At 48.1% G+C, this 17,289-nt stretch overlaps 1 protein-coding gene and 1 long non-coding RNA gene across 2 annotated transcripts in view; one reads left to right on the top strand and one right to left on the bottom strand.

Annotated features, from left to right (window-relative positions):
• Positions 1-11,330, top strand: part of LOC120370870 (calcium-activated chloride channel regulator 1-like) — a 38,654-nt gene extending 27,324 nt beyond the window's left edge. Inside the window, exons 13-14 of the mRNA XM_039486145.1 lie at positions 4,756-4,992; positions 9,288-11,330. Coding sequence (XP_039342079.1) covers positions 4,756-4,992; positions 9,288-9,772 — 722 coding nt within the window. The 3' untranslated portion in view covers positions 9,773-11,330. The remainder of the gene's footprint in view (positions 1-4,755; positions 4,993-9,287) is intronic.
• LOC120370875 overlaps positions 1-15,427 on the bottom strand; it is a 63,333-nt gene extending 47,906 nt beyond the window's left edge. The window contains exons 1-3 of the long non-coding RNA XR_005584007.1: positions 15,271-15,427; positions 9,266-9,386; positions 1,620-1,707 (exon numbers count right to left, since the gene is read on the bottom strand). This is a non-coding gene — a long non-coding RNA (uncharacterized LOC120370875). The remainder of the gene's footprint in view (positions 1-1,619; positions 1,708-9,265; positions 9,387-15,270) is intronic.
• Between the last annotated feature and the right edge of the window lie 1,862 nt (positions 15,428-17,289).

The following is a 17,289-nucleotide window of genomic DNA, read 5'->3' as shown; positions in this document are numbered from 1 at the left end:
CTCCACATGAGAATTTTTCTGTTCTTCTGTTGAACTTTCTGGACATATTTTTCAGGACTCTTTCCATTAGGCTTGTGTGAGTTAAAGATTCTCAGTTCCAGAAACCACAAGTATGGATATTGCTATTAAGATCTTGCTGCTTAAGCCTTCTCAATCAATGGAGCTTCAGTTAATGCTTCTTTTAAAATGAGTCTGTTACGAGTGTGTTGTAATTTAGTATATTTTTTCATCTTTCATTTTTTCATTATTTTTGCATTTCTCTTTTGATCTAAAGGCCCAAAATCATCAAGTGCAATGAAAACAGTTATTTCATCATTAAAATATAGTTTTATTCTGAAAAGTGACTTTATAAAAATAGTATTGTCAAATTCTACACTTGTTTTCTCAAACACTCCAGAACAAATTTGCTCTAGTTACAGATTAGCAACAGACTCAGCCTAAGATCTGACAATCAAGTTGTGTTCTTTCTGGCTTCTGCATTGTCACTGGGGTCTGCAGGCCAAATGCCATGCTCAGTATATCTATGCAACCCTCTGGCCTTTAGTGGGATTGCACAAATGTAACTGGGGGCATAATTTGAAGGCATTAGTTACCGAGTTTGCTCTGCAAATGGAACTTGGTTAACAACGGTTTGTTTGCAGGGGGAAAATAGTAACTTATTTTTTGCCATTTGAGCCAGCAGATCTGACTCTGGGTTGGCAGCTCTACTGAGTAAGAACCACACTCCAAATTTGAGATATTAGACACCCAAAACCCTCAGGAGGTTCAAACAGTTAAGATTTGTACCTCAGTGTTCACTTGGCTACATCGTTCCTGTTCCTGTTTTCCTTGTTAAATATACACCTTAATGTTATTTTACCAGTAAACATCCCCTTGTGGAGCCAAACGCTGCGCGTGCAGTGGCAGCGGAGCATCTTTCCCTCCCCGCTGAGCCAAACACTGCCCTGTGGGAGCGCCCAGCCCCAGCTCCCAGAGCTCTGCGCGTGCGGCAGCAGGGCTCCAGGGGAGGGGAGAAGGCGGGAGGCTTGGTGCCGGTGGCTTGGTGCACTCAGCCGGTGGCTTGGTGCACTCAGCCCGGTGCTCCAGCCCGGGACCGCGGACCCCGCGGCTTGCCGCGCTGGGCAGGATTTTTAATGGCACATGGAGTCGCAGCAGGCAGCCGCTTGCCATTAAATACGTGTGCCATAGGTTGCCGACCCCTGCCATAGCCTCTCCTATGCAGTTAGGCACATCTGCCCCTGTCCACCTGTCCTTCTACCCCCACTCGGACACCCACTCCTCCATCCCCATGTGGCCCTGCACCCCCTCCCACTGTCCCTCTGTGACCCCACTCAACCACTCCCCTGTCCTTATGTGTCTCTGTACCCCCTCTCCCTGTCCCTATGTGTCTTTGTACACCCATCCAGCCACCCCCTATCCCTATGTAGCCCTGTACCCCCTCCCCATCACCATCTGGCCCTACACCTCCTTCCCCCTCCCTCCTGTGGCCCTGTGCCTCCGCTCCCATTCAGCCCCTGCCCCAGTCTGTCCTCGCCCACTAACCCTTATAACCCCTGTCTGACGCCCACACACACACAACCCCCAGGCTGGCTGTCTCCCCATAGCCCCCATCTCCTGACCTGGCTTGACAGGCGATGTGAAGAAGGCAGGCTCTCTCTTCTTTAGCTGGCTGTGAGCTGCTGCTTTGTTCTAGCGCCACAGCTCCCTCTGGTGGACAAAACATTTCAGCAACATTTCAGCCGAAGTTTTTTCTGCACAAAAAATTAAAAATCTGCAAGGCTCATTAATTATGCATGCATGCAGTCATGCAGAAATCCCGCAGGAGTAAAGATAGATCTATAACAGGGGTCGGCAACCTATGGCACGTGTGGCAAAGGCGGCACGCGAGCCGATTTTTAATGGCATGCAGCTGCCTGCTGGGACTCCATGTGCCATTAAAAATCCTGCCCGGTGCGGCAAACCGCAGGGTCCACAGTCCCGGGCTGGAGCACCGGGCCGAGTGCACCAAGGCACTGGCCCCTTCCCTGCCTTCTCCCCTCCCCTAGAGCCTTGCTGCCGCGCGCGCAGCGCTTTGGGGGCCGGAGCTGCGCGCTCCCATGGGGCAGTGTTTGGCTCTGTGGATAGGGAAAGACACTCCTCACTCACCCAGAGCCCTGTCGCTGTGCGCTCAGCGCTCTGGGGGCCAGGTCTACGTGCTCCCGCGGGGCAATGTTTGGTTCCGGGGGGAGGGAAGAAGCTCCCCACTCACCCGGAGCCCTGCCGCCGCGCTTGCAGCTCTCTGAGGGGCAGGGCTGTGCGCTCCCCTGGGGTAGTGTACCTGGCTCTGCTTGCAGCCTCAAGCTAAGGGGTCCGGGTCTGTGGAGGGGTGGGGGCAGTCAGGGGCAGGGAGCAGGGTGGGTTGGATTGGGAGGTGGAATCCTGGGAGGGTTGGGGCGGGAGGGTCTCTGGAGAGGGGAAGTCAGGGAACGGGGGCGGGGGTGTAGATAAGGGGTGGGGGCAGTCAGGGGACAGGGAGCAGGGTGGGTTGGCTGGGGGGGTGGAATCCCAGGGGTGGTTAGGGGTGGGGGTTTCTGGAGAGGAAGTCAGGGGTTGGGGGCGTGGATGAGGCTTGGGAGTTCCGGGGTCTGTTAGGGGGCAGAGGGTGGATAGGGGTCAGGGCAGTCAGGGAACATGGATCAAGGAGGGTCCCGGGGGGGCTGTTAGGGTGGGGGGTCTTTGGAGGGGTGATCGGGGGCAAGGACCTGGGGGGGGTTGGATGAGTCGGAAGTTCGGGGTGGGGGGGACTGTCAGGAGGCAGGGGTGTGGAGAGGGGTTGCGGCAGGCAGGGAGCACAGGGAGGGTTCGATGGGTCGGGAGTTCTGGGGGTCCTGTCAGGGAACGGGGAGCGGTTGGATGGGGCATGGGAGTCCCGGGAGTCTGTCTGGGGGTGGGTGTGTGGATAAGGGTTGGGGCAGTCAGGGGACAGGTAAGGGGTAGAGTCCTAGGTGGGCAGTCAAGGGACAAGGAACAGGGAGGCTTAGATAGGGGATAGAGGTCTGGGGGGCAGTTAGGGGCAGGGGTCCCAGGAGGGAGTAGTCAGGGGACAAGGAGTGAGTGGGTTGGGGGTTCTGAGCGGGACAGTCACCCAGCCCTCTGCCCTGAGCCCCGCACCCCCCCACACACACACCCCAGACCCCTGCCCTGGGCCCTGTACCTCCCTCAGACACACCCAGACCTCTGTTTGACTTCTTCACACACACACACACACACACACACACACACACACACACACACACACGACCCCAGCCCTAACACTGGCAACCCCACACATACACAGCCCCCCCTCTGCCCTGACACCTTCACCCCCTCACATGCCCCCAGCCCTCTGCCCTGACTCTTGCACCGCCCCCCACATCCCCAGCCCCCCCGCCACACCTCATGCACCCCCCACATCCCCACCCTCACCCTGAGCACCAAACGGAAGCTCCTGCACACACACACACCCACATTCCCACTGGCACTCCTCACATCATATGGGAGCTGCCCAGGTAAGTGCCCCACACCCAAACATTCTGCCCCAACCCTGAGCCCTCTCCCTCATTCTGGCTCCTGGCCAGACCCTTCACTCCCAGCCCTGTGCTCAGTGCACTCCCACCCTTAGCTCAGGGCAGAGAGAGGAAAAGAATGGGCCAGAACCAGGGAGAAGGTAGGTACCCACTGTATGTGGGCAAGGCCCCAGACTGGCAGTGAGCTGAGTGGATCTGGCAATCAGGATCCCAGCTGGCAGGAGCCGGCGGATGGAACCCCTGAGCAGCAGACCCCTACTGCTGGTCTGGGGTTCTGGCTGCCGGACCCTTGCCAGCTGGGGTCCCAGCCACAGGCCCCGCTCAGCCCGCTGCCGGCCTAAGTGAAAAGAATCCCAGACCAGCAGTGGGCTGAGCGGACCAGCGGCGTAAGATCAATATTTTAATTTAATTTTAAATGAAGCTTCTTAAACATTTTGAAAACCTTGTTTATTTTACAATACAGCACTAGTTTAGTTATATAATATATAGACTTATAGAGACCTTCTAAAATATTAAAATTATTACTGCCACACAAAACCTTAAATTAGAGTGAATAAATGAAGACTCGGCACAGCACTTGTGAAAGGTTGCCGACCCCTGATATATAATATGGTGGTAGAAAACTTAGGGTTTGCAATTTCTTGACTTTTGAGTGCCTGATTTCTCAACCTTAATTTTAGATTGTTAGCTTTTGCATTCCATATCCTCCTTGCACACGTGTGCACGTACACACAGAAACAATTTTCTGTATTCCAAGAAAATTAGATTATACTGAATAAAAAAAGTCTACATAAAAATGTGTCCGACTTAAACCCAGAAAAGTAAGGAAATTCCTACAAGGTTGTAATTCTTATGCTGCCTGCAGTACCTAGGAAGAGATGGGTGGAAGCTACCTTATCACAACCACGTCTCACTGACACCTGCTTAATACCTTAAATACCCTAATGGGTAATAGGCACTGTTGCTACTTTCAACTGCACTTGAAATCTGGTTTGCTTTTGGGGTCTCCCTTAGTTTTGTGCAAGGATGCAGGATCCTGAAGTTCACTTTGGTTTTTAGCCTTGCTAATTTTTGCACTAAACTTGAATAAACCGGAGAAAAAAAGTAGACTAAAGAGAGAGGGAATGCTAGATAAAAAGAAAGTGTGTTATGATTTGGAGTTTTGTAATGTTCAAATAGCATGAGCAATTTTTTTTCTTTTTGGGGGCAGGTGAAATCAAAATGAATGCACCGAGACCTGAACCTAGTGATGAGGAAATTCAAGCAAAGCTGGGAAGTTTCAACAGAGTTGCAACAGGAGGTTCTTTTGTAGTGAAGAATGTTCCGTCAGGAGGATTTACTGATGTGTTCCCACCCTGTAAAATTACTGACCTTGAGGCTCAGTTTGAAGAAGATAAAATTCACTTGTCCTGGACAGCTCCCGGGAATGACTTTGATGAGGGACAAGGTAAGTTGGAAGTTTTGTTTTAGTCAGCTGGAAGTGATGCAGTATTGTCAGTTATCTGAAATTACATACGATGAGCCAGCCAAGGAGAGGTGAGGAAAAAAGCTCTGTCTGTCCCATCTGCAAAATATATGACCATCACTATGGCTTGACCTACTCTACATTTTTTCTGTAAAATTTCCTAGTGTAGATCAGGTCTCAGTGTAACCAGTAAATTCCCTGTTCAATAGGATATTCACGTTAGTCCCTCTTAATGCTTAAAAAAATGTTTAACGAAACATGGAACACTCCCAAACATAGGCACCAACTCCATCAGTGCTCCAGGGCTCAAACACCCATGGAAAAATAGGGGGAGCTCAGCACCCACTAGTCACTTCGGAGGGGTCCTGGGGCTGGCTGCAGATCAGCTGTTTGGCAGGGCCCCAAGGCTAGCCACTGATCAGCTGTTTGGTGGCCAAGGGTAGGGGGATGGGGTGGTGGGAAGAGAAGGGGATGGGGCAGGGGACAGTGGGAAGAGGAAGGGGAAGAGGATGGGAAGAAGTGGGCATGTGGGGGAGATGGCAGAGTCGGGGTGGCAATAGATGGGGTGAGGGTGGGGTCTCAGGGGAAGAGGTGGGGTGAGGGTGGGGCCTCAGGAGAAGAGGCGGGGTGAGGGTGGGGTCTCGGGTCAGAGCGGTAGTGGAGAAACACAAAAGTCAGTGCCTGTTCTCCCAAACCTGGTACGACAGAAAATGCAAAGCTTCCATACCAACCGGCCTAATGGTAGTTTACAAAGGCAAACCAATTACATCACAAACATTCACCAGTGACTCTTCCAAGGCTTAGCCCCTGTCTTCACTGCAACTTTAAATAAGTCAGGGGACCCAGTTACAACATGGACAGTCCAAGTCTTTAGTCCATTTATGGGGACACAGTTAGGTCTTGTTCATAATGTATATTTTAAGTATGTTGTAACCAGACTATGTTATGGTGCACACATCAGCAGGAGCCAGAGAGGTTAAGAGAGACAGTCTGCAGTCACACAGAGAGCAGCTTCAGAGTAAAATCTTTACATACCCCTACAGCTCTTGCCAGCTCACCAGGGAACAAACCAACAACTCCATTAAATCCCCAAAACACTGGCCTATGTTCTTCTGTGTGGCTACTTTGTGCTACTCGTCCAGCTCAAAACAGCCTTACAGCTAGAGTAGCCAGCAATGGAAGAATATCTTCAGTTAGGAAGATCTTCTGATCACTCTTATGCTACCCCTTACCGCCATCTCTGAAGGGATAGAAAAGAAGATGAGGAGCAGGAAGTAGATCTCAAATCAAGCAAAGAACTAGAAAACCCACGAGCAGAACAGAACCATACAGCCTTGAAATGACAACTGTGGACAGTGGGAAGCCAGGCACATTTGCAGCAAGATGCCTGACACACTAACTATGCTGGCAAATGGAGCAGGCATTTTACTGTCTCTCAGCCTATGCTTTAGAACAGGGATCGGCAACCTTTCAGAAGTGGTGTGCCTAGTCTTCATTTATTCACTCTAATTTAAGGTTTTGTGTTCCAGTAATACATTTTAATGTTTTTTAGAAGGTCTCTATAAGTCTATATATTATATAACTAAACTAGTGCTGTATTGTAAAATAAACAAGGTTTTCAAAATGTTTAAGAAGCTTCATTTAAAATTAAATTACAATGTTGATCTTACGCCGCCGGCCCACTCAGCCCACTGCTGGTCTGGGGTTCTGTTCACCTAGGCCGACAGCGGGCTGAGCAGGGCCTGCGGCCAGGACCCCAGCTAGGAAGGATCCGGCAGCCAGAACCCCAGACCGGCAGCAGGCTGTGCAGGGCCAGCAGCCAGGACTCCAGACTGGCAGTGGACTGAGTGGCTCAGCCCACTGCCGCTCATGGGTTCCATCTGCCAGCTCCTGCCAGCTGGGATCCTGATTGCCAGATCCACTCAGCTCACTGCCAGTCTGGGGCCTTGCCCACATACAGTGGGTACCTACCTTCTCCCTGGTTCTGGCCCATTCTCTTCCTCTCTCTGCACTGAGCTGAGGGTGGGAGTGCACTGAGCACAGGGCTGGGGGTGAAGGGTCTGGCCAGGAGCTAGAATGAGGGAGGGGACTCAGGGTTGGGGCAGAAGGTTTGGGTGTGGGGCACTTACCTGGGCAGCTCCCATATGATGCGAGGGGTGCTGGTAGAAATGTGTGTGGGGGGAGTGAAGGAGCTCCCGTTTGATGCTCAGGGTGAGGGTGGGGATGTGGGGGGTGCATGAGGTGTGGGGGGGCTGTGTATGTGTGGGGGTGCCAGAGTCAGGGCTGGGGTCGTTGAGGCGGGGTGAAGAAGTCAAACAGAGGTCTGGGTGTGTATGAAGGAGGTACAGGGCCCAGGGCAGGGGCCTGGGCGGGGAGTGCAGGGCTCAGGGCAGAGGGCTGGGTGACTGTCCTGCTCAGAACCCCCAACCCACTCGTTCCTGGTCCCCTGACTGCTCCCTCCTGGGACCCCTGCCCCTAATTGCCCCCCAGGACCCCATCCCCTATCTAAGCCTCCCTGTTCCTTGTCCTCTGACTGCCCCCCTAGGACCCTACCCCCTACCTGTCCCCTGACTGCCCCAACCCTTATCCACACCCCCACCCCCAGACAGACTCCCGGGACTCCCATGCCCCATCCAACCGCTCCCCGCCCCCTGACAGGACGACCAGAACTCCCGACCCATCCAACCCTCCCGTGCTCCCTGCCTGCCGCAACCCCTCTCCACACCCCTGTGTCCTGACAGCCCCCCCCACCCCAAATTTCCGACTCACCCAACCCCCCCAGGTCCTTGCCCCCTGACCACCCCCTCCAGAGACCCCCCCACCCTAACTGCCCCCCGGGACCCTCCTTGATCCATGTTCCTGACTGCCCTGACCCCTATCCACCCCTGCCCCTAACAGACCCTGGAACTCCCAAGCCTCATCCACCGCCCCAACCCCTGACTTCCCTCCAGAAACCCCACCCCTAACCACCACCCCGGGATTCCACCCCATCCAACCCACCCTGCTCCCTGTCCCCTGACTGCCCCCACCCCTTATCCACACCCCGCCCCGTTCCTGACTTCCCCCTCCAGAGACCCTCCCGCCCCAACCCTCCCGGGATTCCACCTCCCGATCCAACCCACCCTGCTCCCTGTCCCCTGACTGCCCCCACCTTTTATCCACCCCTCCACAGCCCCGGACCCCTTAGCTTGAGGCTCCAAGCAGAGCCAGATACACTACCCATGGGAGCGCACAGCCCTGCCCCTCAGAGTGCTGCACGTGCAGTGGCAGGACTCCAGGTCAGCGGGGAGCGTCTTTCCCGCCCCCCGGAACCAAACATTGCCCCGCGGGAGCGCATAGCCCTGGCCCCCAGAGCGCCGCGCGTACGGCAGCAGGGCTCCGGGTGAGCGTGGAGCGTCTTTGCCTCCCCGCAGAGCCAAACACTGCCCCGTGGGAGCGCGCAGTCCTGGCCCCCAGAGCTCTGCGTGCACAGCAGCAGGGCTCCAGGGGATGGGGGAAGGGGCCAGCGGCTTGGTGCACTCGGCCCGGTGCTGCAGCCCCAGAGTGCAGATCCTGCGGTTTGCCGCACAGGGCAGGATTTTTAATGGCAAACAGAGTCCCAGCAGGCAGCCGCGTGCCATTAAAAATCGGCTCGCATGCCGTCTTTGGCACGCGTGCCATAGGTTGCCAACCCCTGCTTTAGAACCTGCTCACATTAAGAGAGGGGATGCTGACCAGGATGCAGGGATCTCTCCCTTTATTGATTGATCTTATACTTGACCTGGATACTCACCAGAGACAAGTGAAAGAAATCCTCTCTCATCCAAGATCATTTCTCCAAAAGTTATGTTTCTATTTTAGTACTATAGAGACGTGTGTGAAGTGTGGGGGAGGGAGGCATAGAGGGGGGCAGTTTAATGGCAGTTATCTGCAATGCCATGTGGAAGAATCATCTGCCCAGCAGGAGCTAAGAGTCCTGGTAATATAATGTGGTTAGTGCTCATGAAGGGAGGGAATGCCCCACATCAGTTAACAGCAGACTACTGACCCAAATAAATGTGGAACTGATAAGTGCTAACAGGAATCTTATCCAGCGCTCTACAGAGAACAGATGTTAGTCAATTAAGCAGGCCCACCAATAATGAGGGTGGGTAAAATGGTAGGGATGGTAATGGAGTAACATTGGAGTTCTTATAAAGATACAAAACTGTTCTACAAATCATGTATTATGCTTGCATTTACAGATAGTATAATAGGCATATTAACACATTCTTACTTGTATTCCTCTCTTTTTCCAGCTGACAGATACATAATAAAAATGAGTGAAAGTTTTCTGGTCCTAAGAAACACCTTTGAGGATGCTACTTCAGTGAATACCTCCAGTCTGGTACCTAAACCTGCTGGCACCAAAGAATCATTTCAGTTTAAACCAGAAAATGTCACAATAGAAAATCGCACCATAATCTACTTTGCAATATGTGCTGTTGATAATGCCTCCCTGACCTCAGAGGTGTCTAATGTAGTACAGGTAGCTCTGTTTGTCCCTCTAAAGGAATCCTTGCCTGTTATACTTCCTACTGAAGTTATCACTAACAGTGTTCCTACACAGGGATCCTTGCTTGATATGCTTCCTAATCATGTTATCAATGATGGTGTCAATGTTTCAATAATAGTAATTGGGTCTGTAATAGCTGTAATAGTTATACTTACAGCTATTAATACAGCTATCTATATTTTATATAAGAAAAAGAGAAATGGAAGTTTTGAGCTCAGAATGTCATAAAACTAATTGTAAGATGAAAGCTCAGTAGGTATTTATCCTAATTTGTTCTATTTGTGATTTTCAAAGACAAATTTGTAATGGATTTGAAAATTAAGTGCATTGACTTTAAAATAGAGGTGGATTTATATGTATTTTGATCTGCTTTCAATGAGTGTATAGTATGTTACAGTTCATGTATGTAGACTGAACAGTGAATTTAAAAGTATATACTGAGTAAACTAATGTGTAGCATATAAATGACAATCTAATTGTATACTTTCATTCTAATCTTGCAAGAGTTCTGCAGCATTAAGTATTCTGTGTTTTTGGTTGTTTTTTTAAAATAGAAAAAAATCTTTCTAATTTTGTTTTCCAGTTGCTTAGCAGTCAGGGAGGGGAGATTTAAGAAAAAAAATAGATCTGTAATCTTTGGTTTTCATACATTCGTTTCAGTGATATTCAATGAGTAGGAAACATAAATGTATACAGCTGTTGTTCTTGAGCTTGCAACTGCTTAGGTACATGCATAACAACTCTCATCCTATGACTAATGCAGATGTTTAAATCTTCACAGGATCAGGGCCATATGTTATCCACAAATGAGCATATGGAAAACACTTTTTACCTGACAATCATCAAACACACATGCAACATTCCAACTCTAAATGACAGAACAAAAGCCAAATAGTAGAAGAGAAAACACTAAATTCCTAGGTAGCAGAAATGCCACCTACCACAGCACATGACTGAAGCGAAGGCATGTAGCACCCAGGAGGAAAGCTATTCAGCAGGTGACTTTTCATTGGTTTTCCCCATCTCCTGCAAGCCCAACATGCAACATCATGATCTGTGATGTGACGCTCCAGAAATGGGAAAGGATCGCCCATTCTTTGGATAATGAAAACATCCATCGTTACATTAGATGGGATCAAATTATTTTATAAGGTATATAAACCCTCATGCTTCAGGTCGTCAGCTAATCACTAGCAGGGGCTAGGGAGGAACTTTTCCATGTGCAAATTATTCCATAACTGTCCATTATGGGATTTCTTGCTGCTTCCACTGACATATACTTAGAAATATTGGCCAGCATGGATACGCCTACACTCAGATTTTTTACAACTGTAATTAACTGACAGTTAGCTCAAGGTAGTTACCGCATTTGGACTATGCCTGGACCAAACATCGGGGAATGTCCATGTTAGCTTTTACAAACATATTAAGTGAAAATCACTAGTGAAGACAAGCCCTTTTGGAGATGGGTATCTGGGTTCATGTGGACCATGGATCTGATTGGGTAATGCAATTCCTATGTTTCTGAGATGGTGTTTTTATGGCATGAAGTGAAAGTAAGAAATTGAAGTGAACTCTTAGTTGCTCTTCCAAATGTAAAGGCAATATAAGTCTCCTTTTTTGTTTTGGCTGGTGCATGTTGGTGGTTTTCTTCACTTCTCTTGGGGATAGGTGAATGGGACAGAAGAGAGTGATTAGTAGAATATCTGTGTAATAAACAGAAGGCTTGTGTGCTTTATACACATTGTTATTCATAACAACAATAAAACAAAACAGACCATGGGAATTGGGGATTGTGTTTTACTTCTTATTTTTTAATTAATCTCTAGTCTTGGTGAGAAATATTCTAAGAATAGAGGATTTCTCACCTGATGATCTGCCCAATCCTATATACCTGAGCTGTTTCCTGTTAGAAAAATTGAGCTGGGAGCCTAGAAGCATTTGACTTAGTGATGACAGTTTGATTACCATCTGGAGATCTGTGTTTGGGGCTGGTCCTTCATTCCTGACATGGCAAAAGCTAGGAGCACTGTAAAGAGACAATGCCCTCAACCTAGGGAGGAAGCACCTTGTAGCACTTTGCAACAATCTCACTGGCTGATTTGAGAACGGCCCTGATAATCTCTGGAGGGAGCCAGGACCACTCCTCGATGTCTGGAAGACTAGTCATCACATTCTGAAGAAAAGCTGGAAAGCCCCTTTTTGGGTGAGGAATAAAGAGAAAAATTACAACCACAAAGCAACATTGACAGGTATCAACCTCTTCAAGTGCCCCAAGTTTTACCTGCATTCCACCTGCTCAGTAGCCCTTCATTTTGCCTGCTCATCCTACCTCTAAACTGGAGGGTACTACCGGCTCCTCATTCTCAGAAGTATTTACATTTCTACTCCACAGAAGTTGTATGGGCAGGAAGTACATCACAGAGTCAGAGTAATCCGTTGTGAGATTGTTCCTGGAAATATTTCCTCGAGTAGCATAAAAATGTTGCAGTCCCCACATGTATTGTGTCCATGTGGCAAGATAGAGCATAACTATGGTTCCACAGACATCCCTGTCCTGGTTCTCCATTTAATAGAGTTGTCGTCTGTCAGCTTAACGCTTTGGTTACACTGACATCTAGTGGAGTGTCAAAATACACACACACACACACACACAAAATTTTCAGTTATGTTTCCAAAATCTCACATTTACCCAACAGACCAAACTGCTCCTTCAAGGATGCACTGATCTCTCATATAAATACTTATTTAGTGGGACAGTTAAAAATGATAGATCTGAGTTTTCATCCATCAGTTGTGATTGGCTCTTCTTTATATTACACAAGTACCTAGAGCAGGGGTGGGCAAACTTTTTGGCCTGAGGGCCACATCGGGTTTCCGAAATTGTATGGAGGGCCACTTAAGGGAGGCTGTGCCTCCCTATACAGCCAGTTGTGGCCCGACCCCTATCCGACCCCCCCTGCTTCTCACCCCCGACGGCCTCCCCGGGACTCCTACCCCATCCAACCCCCCCTTCCCTATCCCAACGCACCCCCAAGACCCCTGCCCCATCCACACTCCTGTCCCCCTACCCCCGACTGCCCCACCACCACCACATCCAACCCCCCCTCCTTCCTGACTGCCCTCCCGGGACCCCGCCCCATCCAACCACCCCATCTCCCTGACCGCCCCTGAAATCCCTGCCCCAACTGCTCCCCGACCATCCCATCCACCACCACCACCGCCCCTCCTTTCTGACTGCCCTCCCGGAACCCTGCCCCCACCAGTGACTGGCGGCACTACAACTGCACCACCCAGAACACCAGGACATTCAACTGTGCCGCCCGGCTGGAGCCAGCCACGCCACCACACAGCACAGAGCACTGGGTCAGGCCACGGCTCTGCAGCTGCACTGCCTGGCAAGAGTTTGCAGCCCCGCTGCCCAGAGCATTGCACCAGTGGCAGAGCGAGCTGAGGCTGCAGGGGAGGGGGAACAGCAGGGGAGGGGCTGGGGGCTAGCCTCCCAGGCCAGCAGCTCAGGGACCAGGCAGGAGGGGTCCACGGGCCATAGTTTGCCCAGCTCTGACTTACAGGACCCAACTACAACTGGGGCTTCATTGCTTTGGCTGCTTTTCCCACACAGTGTAAATGACAATCTTGCCCCAAAGAGCTCACAGCCTATGTAATGTAGTGAATCACTTCACCTCCAACACATCTGTAAAGGAGGCAGCCATAATTTGGTGCTTATGCTTCCTGAGTGCAAGAGGAGAGATTGTTAACAGTGGGCCTGATCCACTGACTTCAGTGAGCTTTGATTCAGACTCATGCTGGCAGTGCTGTGTGTTCCAAAGGAAATGTGGAGTGAGACCATGACTACCTACCACTACTTACTGCCACACAAGGGTTAGCAGTGATTAGCTACAAGGGCAGCACGGGGTGGAGTGAAAGCTACACATTTTGTATAGTAGACAGTGCTACTAAACATGGGCTCCACACACCCTTGTAATAATAATAAATTAATACCTAGATTTTATACAATTATTTTAATCGGTAGCTCTCAAAGTACTTTACAAGGGAAGTCAGTATCAGTATCCCCATTTTACAGATTGGGAAACTGAGGAACAGAGAGATGAAGTGATTTCCCCCGTTACCCAGGGTTCTTTCAACCCAAAGCTCTTGGTAACTTTTACTCTGCAAGGAGGTGTCAAGAAATAAATCAGGGTTCTCCGATCGATAGATGGCTGGCACAAACAGGACAACACAAGAGTGCTTTCACTTAAAGCTAACCTTTACTTAGTCTCAAGCACTTACACACGTCTGCAACAGGTTAGTAAAACACTCCCACCCCCTGATAATGACCAAAGCTGAGTGTGTCTCTCGAGTGGCACGGTGGCAGCCCATCTGCCGGTGGGGAACACAAGATGCATCCAGAGGGAGAGACCAGTCCTGAAGAGTCCCCCCATCTCAAGCTTTTTCCCCTTATTTATACATTAGTAATAGAATGACATGTCCCTTATAGAAATCTTGTTAAGTAAGCAGTTGCAATGATCCAGCAAGAGGTTCCTTCTGATTATTGATTAACCAGGTGTGGGTTTTTCCAGAATTTGCAGCCTTGAGACCCCAATAGACATTGCTGGGGCACATCCTACTCTTTTAAAATGCATGTATCAGCAATTTCAACACAATTCTTATCAGGAAGGACATGGGGTCAAGCTGCCCTTTCTGTGGAAGCCAAGTATCAGAGGGGTAGCCGTGTTAGTCTGGATCTGTAAAAGCAACAAAGAATCCCGTGGCACCTTATAGACTAACAGACGTTCTGCAGCATGAGCTTTCGTGGGTGAATACCCACTTCTTCAGATGCAAGATGTGGAAGCCAAAACTCCCTCCCCTCCTGCCTTGTTCAAGCTGAGATTGCTGAAAGGCCAATTTACAGCCACCTTTAACAATAAGCCATAGTGGTTTCAAGCACTTTAGTGGTTTGCCAAAATCTCCCCGTACACCCCCAGTAGGCCAGCGGCAGAACCAGGAATAGAATGCAGGTCTCCTGAGGCCCCAGGCCAATGCTCTAACCATTAGAACACACACCAAGCATTATGCACAAACCTTACACCTCAATGCACGTCCTTTGGTGCACTACTGGCACTTGACCCCTCATGCACACACATTTATCAGTGCTCCACTGGCTGTAAAACACCCAAATGTAGCCCTTCAAGTAAGTAACATTTTCAGTCTGCAACCATGACACTAGGGCTGCCAACCCTTCAGGATTGTCCTGGAGTCTTCAGGACTTTACGATTAATCTTTAGTTAAATGTTATGTCATGTGATGAAACTTCCAGGAATACATCCAACCAAAACTGGCAACTCTACATGACACTGGTCCTTTAAATGCAAGTCTGATATTGAGCCAGCAAGGGTTAGACAACAAGCAGGCTAAGTAACTCAAAATCAACCTTTAAGGACATATTGAGGAAGTATTGAAGTGGTAAACAGGGCCATTCCTTGTAGACGGTTATCCAACCCATGTTAAATGGACGAGATTTCTGTACTGTTAGAGAATTAGAGGTAAATACTAATTGTATTTATCTGTGTTTATCTGTATCTTATTAAATGTTAACAATGTAACCAGATTAGCATATGGATGCTAATTCCCTTGCATGTCTTAATTACAATATATTATGTGTGCAGATGGTTCAGTTAACCTTAATATCAAAGATATAAGATATTGCAGGAAATAATATTACTTACATTGTCTTCATCTTAAATCATCTGTTCCATAATGGAATGCCTTGATAGTTTGAATGGTTAATTGCCTTATGTTAACTAATACTACTAGTTTACCTATGTATACATAGGAAATAGGAGGTTTACTTCAAAGCAACAATGTATATTACCTAGTCTTCAACCAAGGAATGCCTGCTGTATTATCAACTGTCAAGAGGCTGTTGTAGCCTGCCAGAGATCTATAAAAGAACTCTAGGGCCTGATCTGCTTGAACTTTGTCAGGGGAAGCTTAAGTCTCCAGCTCCAGTCTGGATTACCCTGCTATTTTTCAAGGAAGAATTTAAACAGACTCTGCACATGGATTGCCTGTTTGGACTATAACCTAATGAACTGATTCTGGAAGGATTTTATACAACTCAGCAGTTCACCATCTCTGCTATGACCTAAGAACTTTATTTATACATATGTGTATATATAATGATCTTTAATCACAATACTCTCTCTCTCTCTCTCTTAGATAGTTAATAGGAATTGGCTGTAAGTGTGTATTTAGGTAAGATCTGAAATATACATTGACCTGGTGGGTAATGTGTCCAATATTTTAGGATTGATAGAACTTTATATATATAATCCTCACCATATTTGACTTGGCTGTTTGGGTGGGATCCCAGGACTGGATTGCTTAAGGGAAATTGTATTTTGGAGCTTCTTGGTAACCAGTAAGATATTGCTGTCTTGATGAATCTAAGTATTAGAATAAACCACCAGTTTGGGGGATTGTCCACCCCATTCTTTGCAGTTTGCCCTCATTGAGCATTCTCAGTGTGGCCCCTCTAGCAACCATGGTCACAGCAAGTAAATCTGTTTCTAGAAGTGTCAGATTTTTAATCTAGTCCTTTATGTTTTTCAGACAAACTTTAAACAAATGTCATTACTTTAATTTTGTAAAAGTCTCAGAAGGTTTCCCCTAATACTCTCCAGTTATGCTGGGAATCATTTTACTTTATACTAATATGCATAATAATCTTATGTCATTTATTCTTGTCTGAACCTTTGTATTGCATATGAGCCTGAGCCGGCAATGAGCTCTATGCAGGTGGACCCCAGGCTCATTCAGAGCACCACTGATTTCAACAGGGCTTCATACATGTGCAAAGGTCCACTTACATGGAGATCATTGCAGAATCAAGGCCTATACTAATATATTAAGTTAAGATGGAGTTTTATTTTGCGTGTATCAACTGATCTCTTCTCTTTACTGTTTCATGGATCAGTTTTCATCTGTATGCTGTATTATAATATAATAGAAATGTGAGATGGAAAAGACCTATTAGATCATTGCCATCATCATCACTATTATTTTCAAGTGCCCTGCACTGTGCTAGATGCCCCAGACACACAGGTATAGTCCTGCCCCAGAGTGCTTACAGCCTAAATTTGAAATGCCAGCAAGTGACTGTCATAGAAGGACAAAAAAGGAAGATGGAGAGTGGAAGGACAGAAGTTATAATAACAACAACGCGTGTTCATCCAGTCCATGCCTGCAAAGTCAAGATTGCTGCTACAGTACATCTCTCAATCCTGTAAGTATAAGGCCTTTTCCTGCAGCCATATTGTAAGGTCTGAGGCCTTTGTCTGCAGCCATATTAGGAAAGCAGAACGTCACATCCTCACATTCCATGTAAATTACATTAAAACAATGTAATATCAGGCTGTTAAGAAGGTGATCCTGTCCTTACAGTACCCACCATCACCGGATAAAGATATAAATCTTAAGCTGTTTAAAGAAAACTCTGTCTGATACCATTCTGTCTGACAAGAAATCACTTATCAACAGTTGTGACTGTAAAATCTGTACTTCTATTGTTTTGCCTTTATGGTCCCCACTTCTCTGTTGTTTATCTGTGTGGTCTCTGTCTGGTTCTTTGATTGTTTCTGTCTGTTGCATAACTAATTTTGCTAGGTGTAAATCAATGAAGGTGGTGGGGTATGATTGGTTAAATAATAGTTTTACAATATGTTAGGATTGGTTAGAAAATTGTT

Source organism: Mauremys reevesii, linkage group 8 (genome assembly GCF_016161935.1).
Source record: "Mauremys reevesii isolate NIE-2019 linkage group 8, ASM1616193v1, whole genome shotgun sequence".
NCBI lineage: Eukaryota > Metazoa > Chordata > Testudines > Geoemydidae > Mauremys > Mauremys reevesii.
This window is presented reverse-complemented; position numbering and strand designations above follow the sequence as displayed.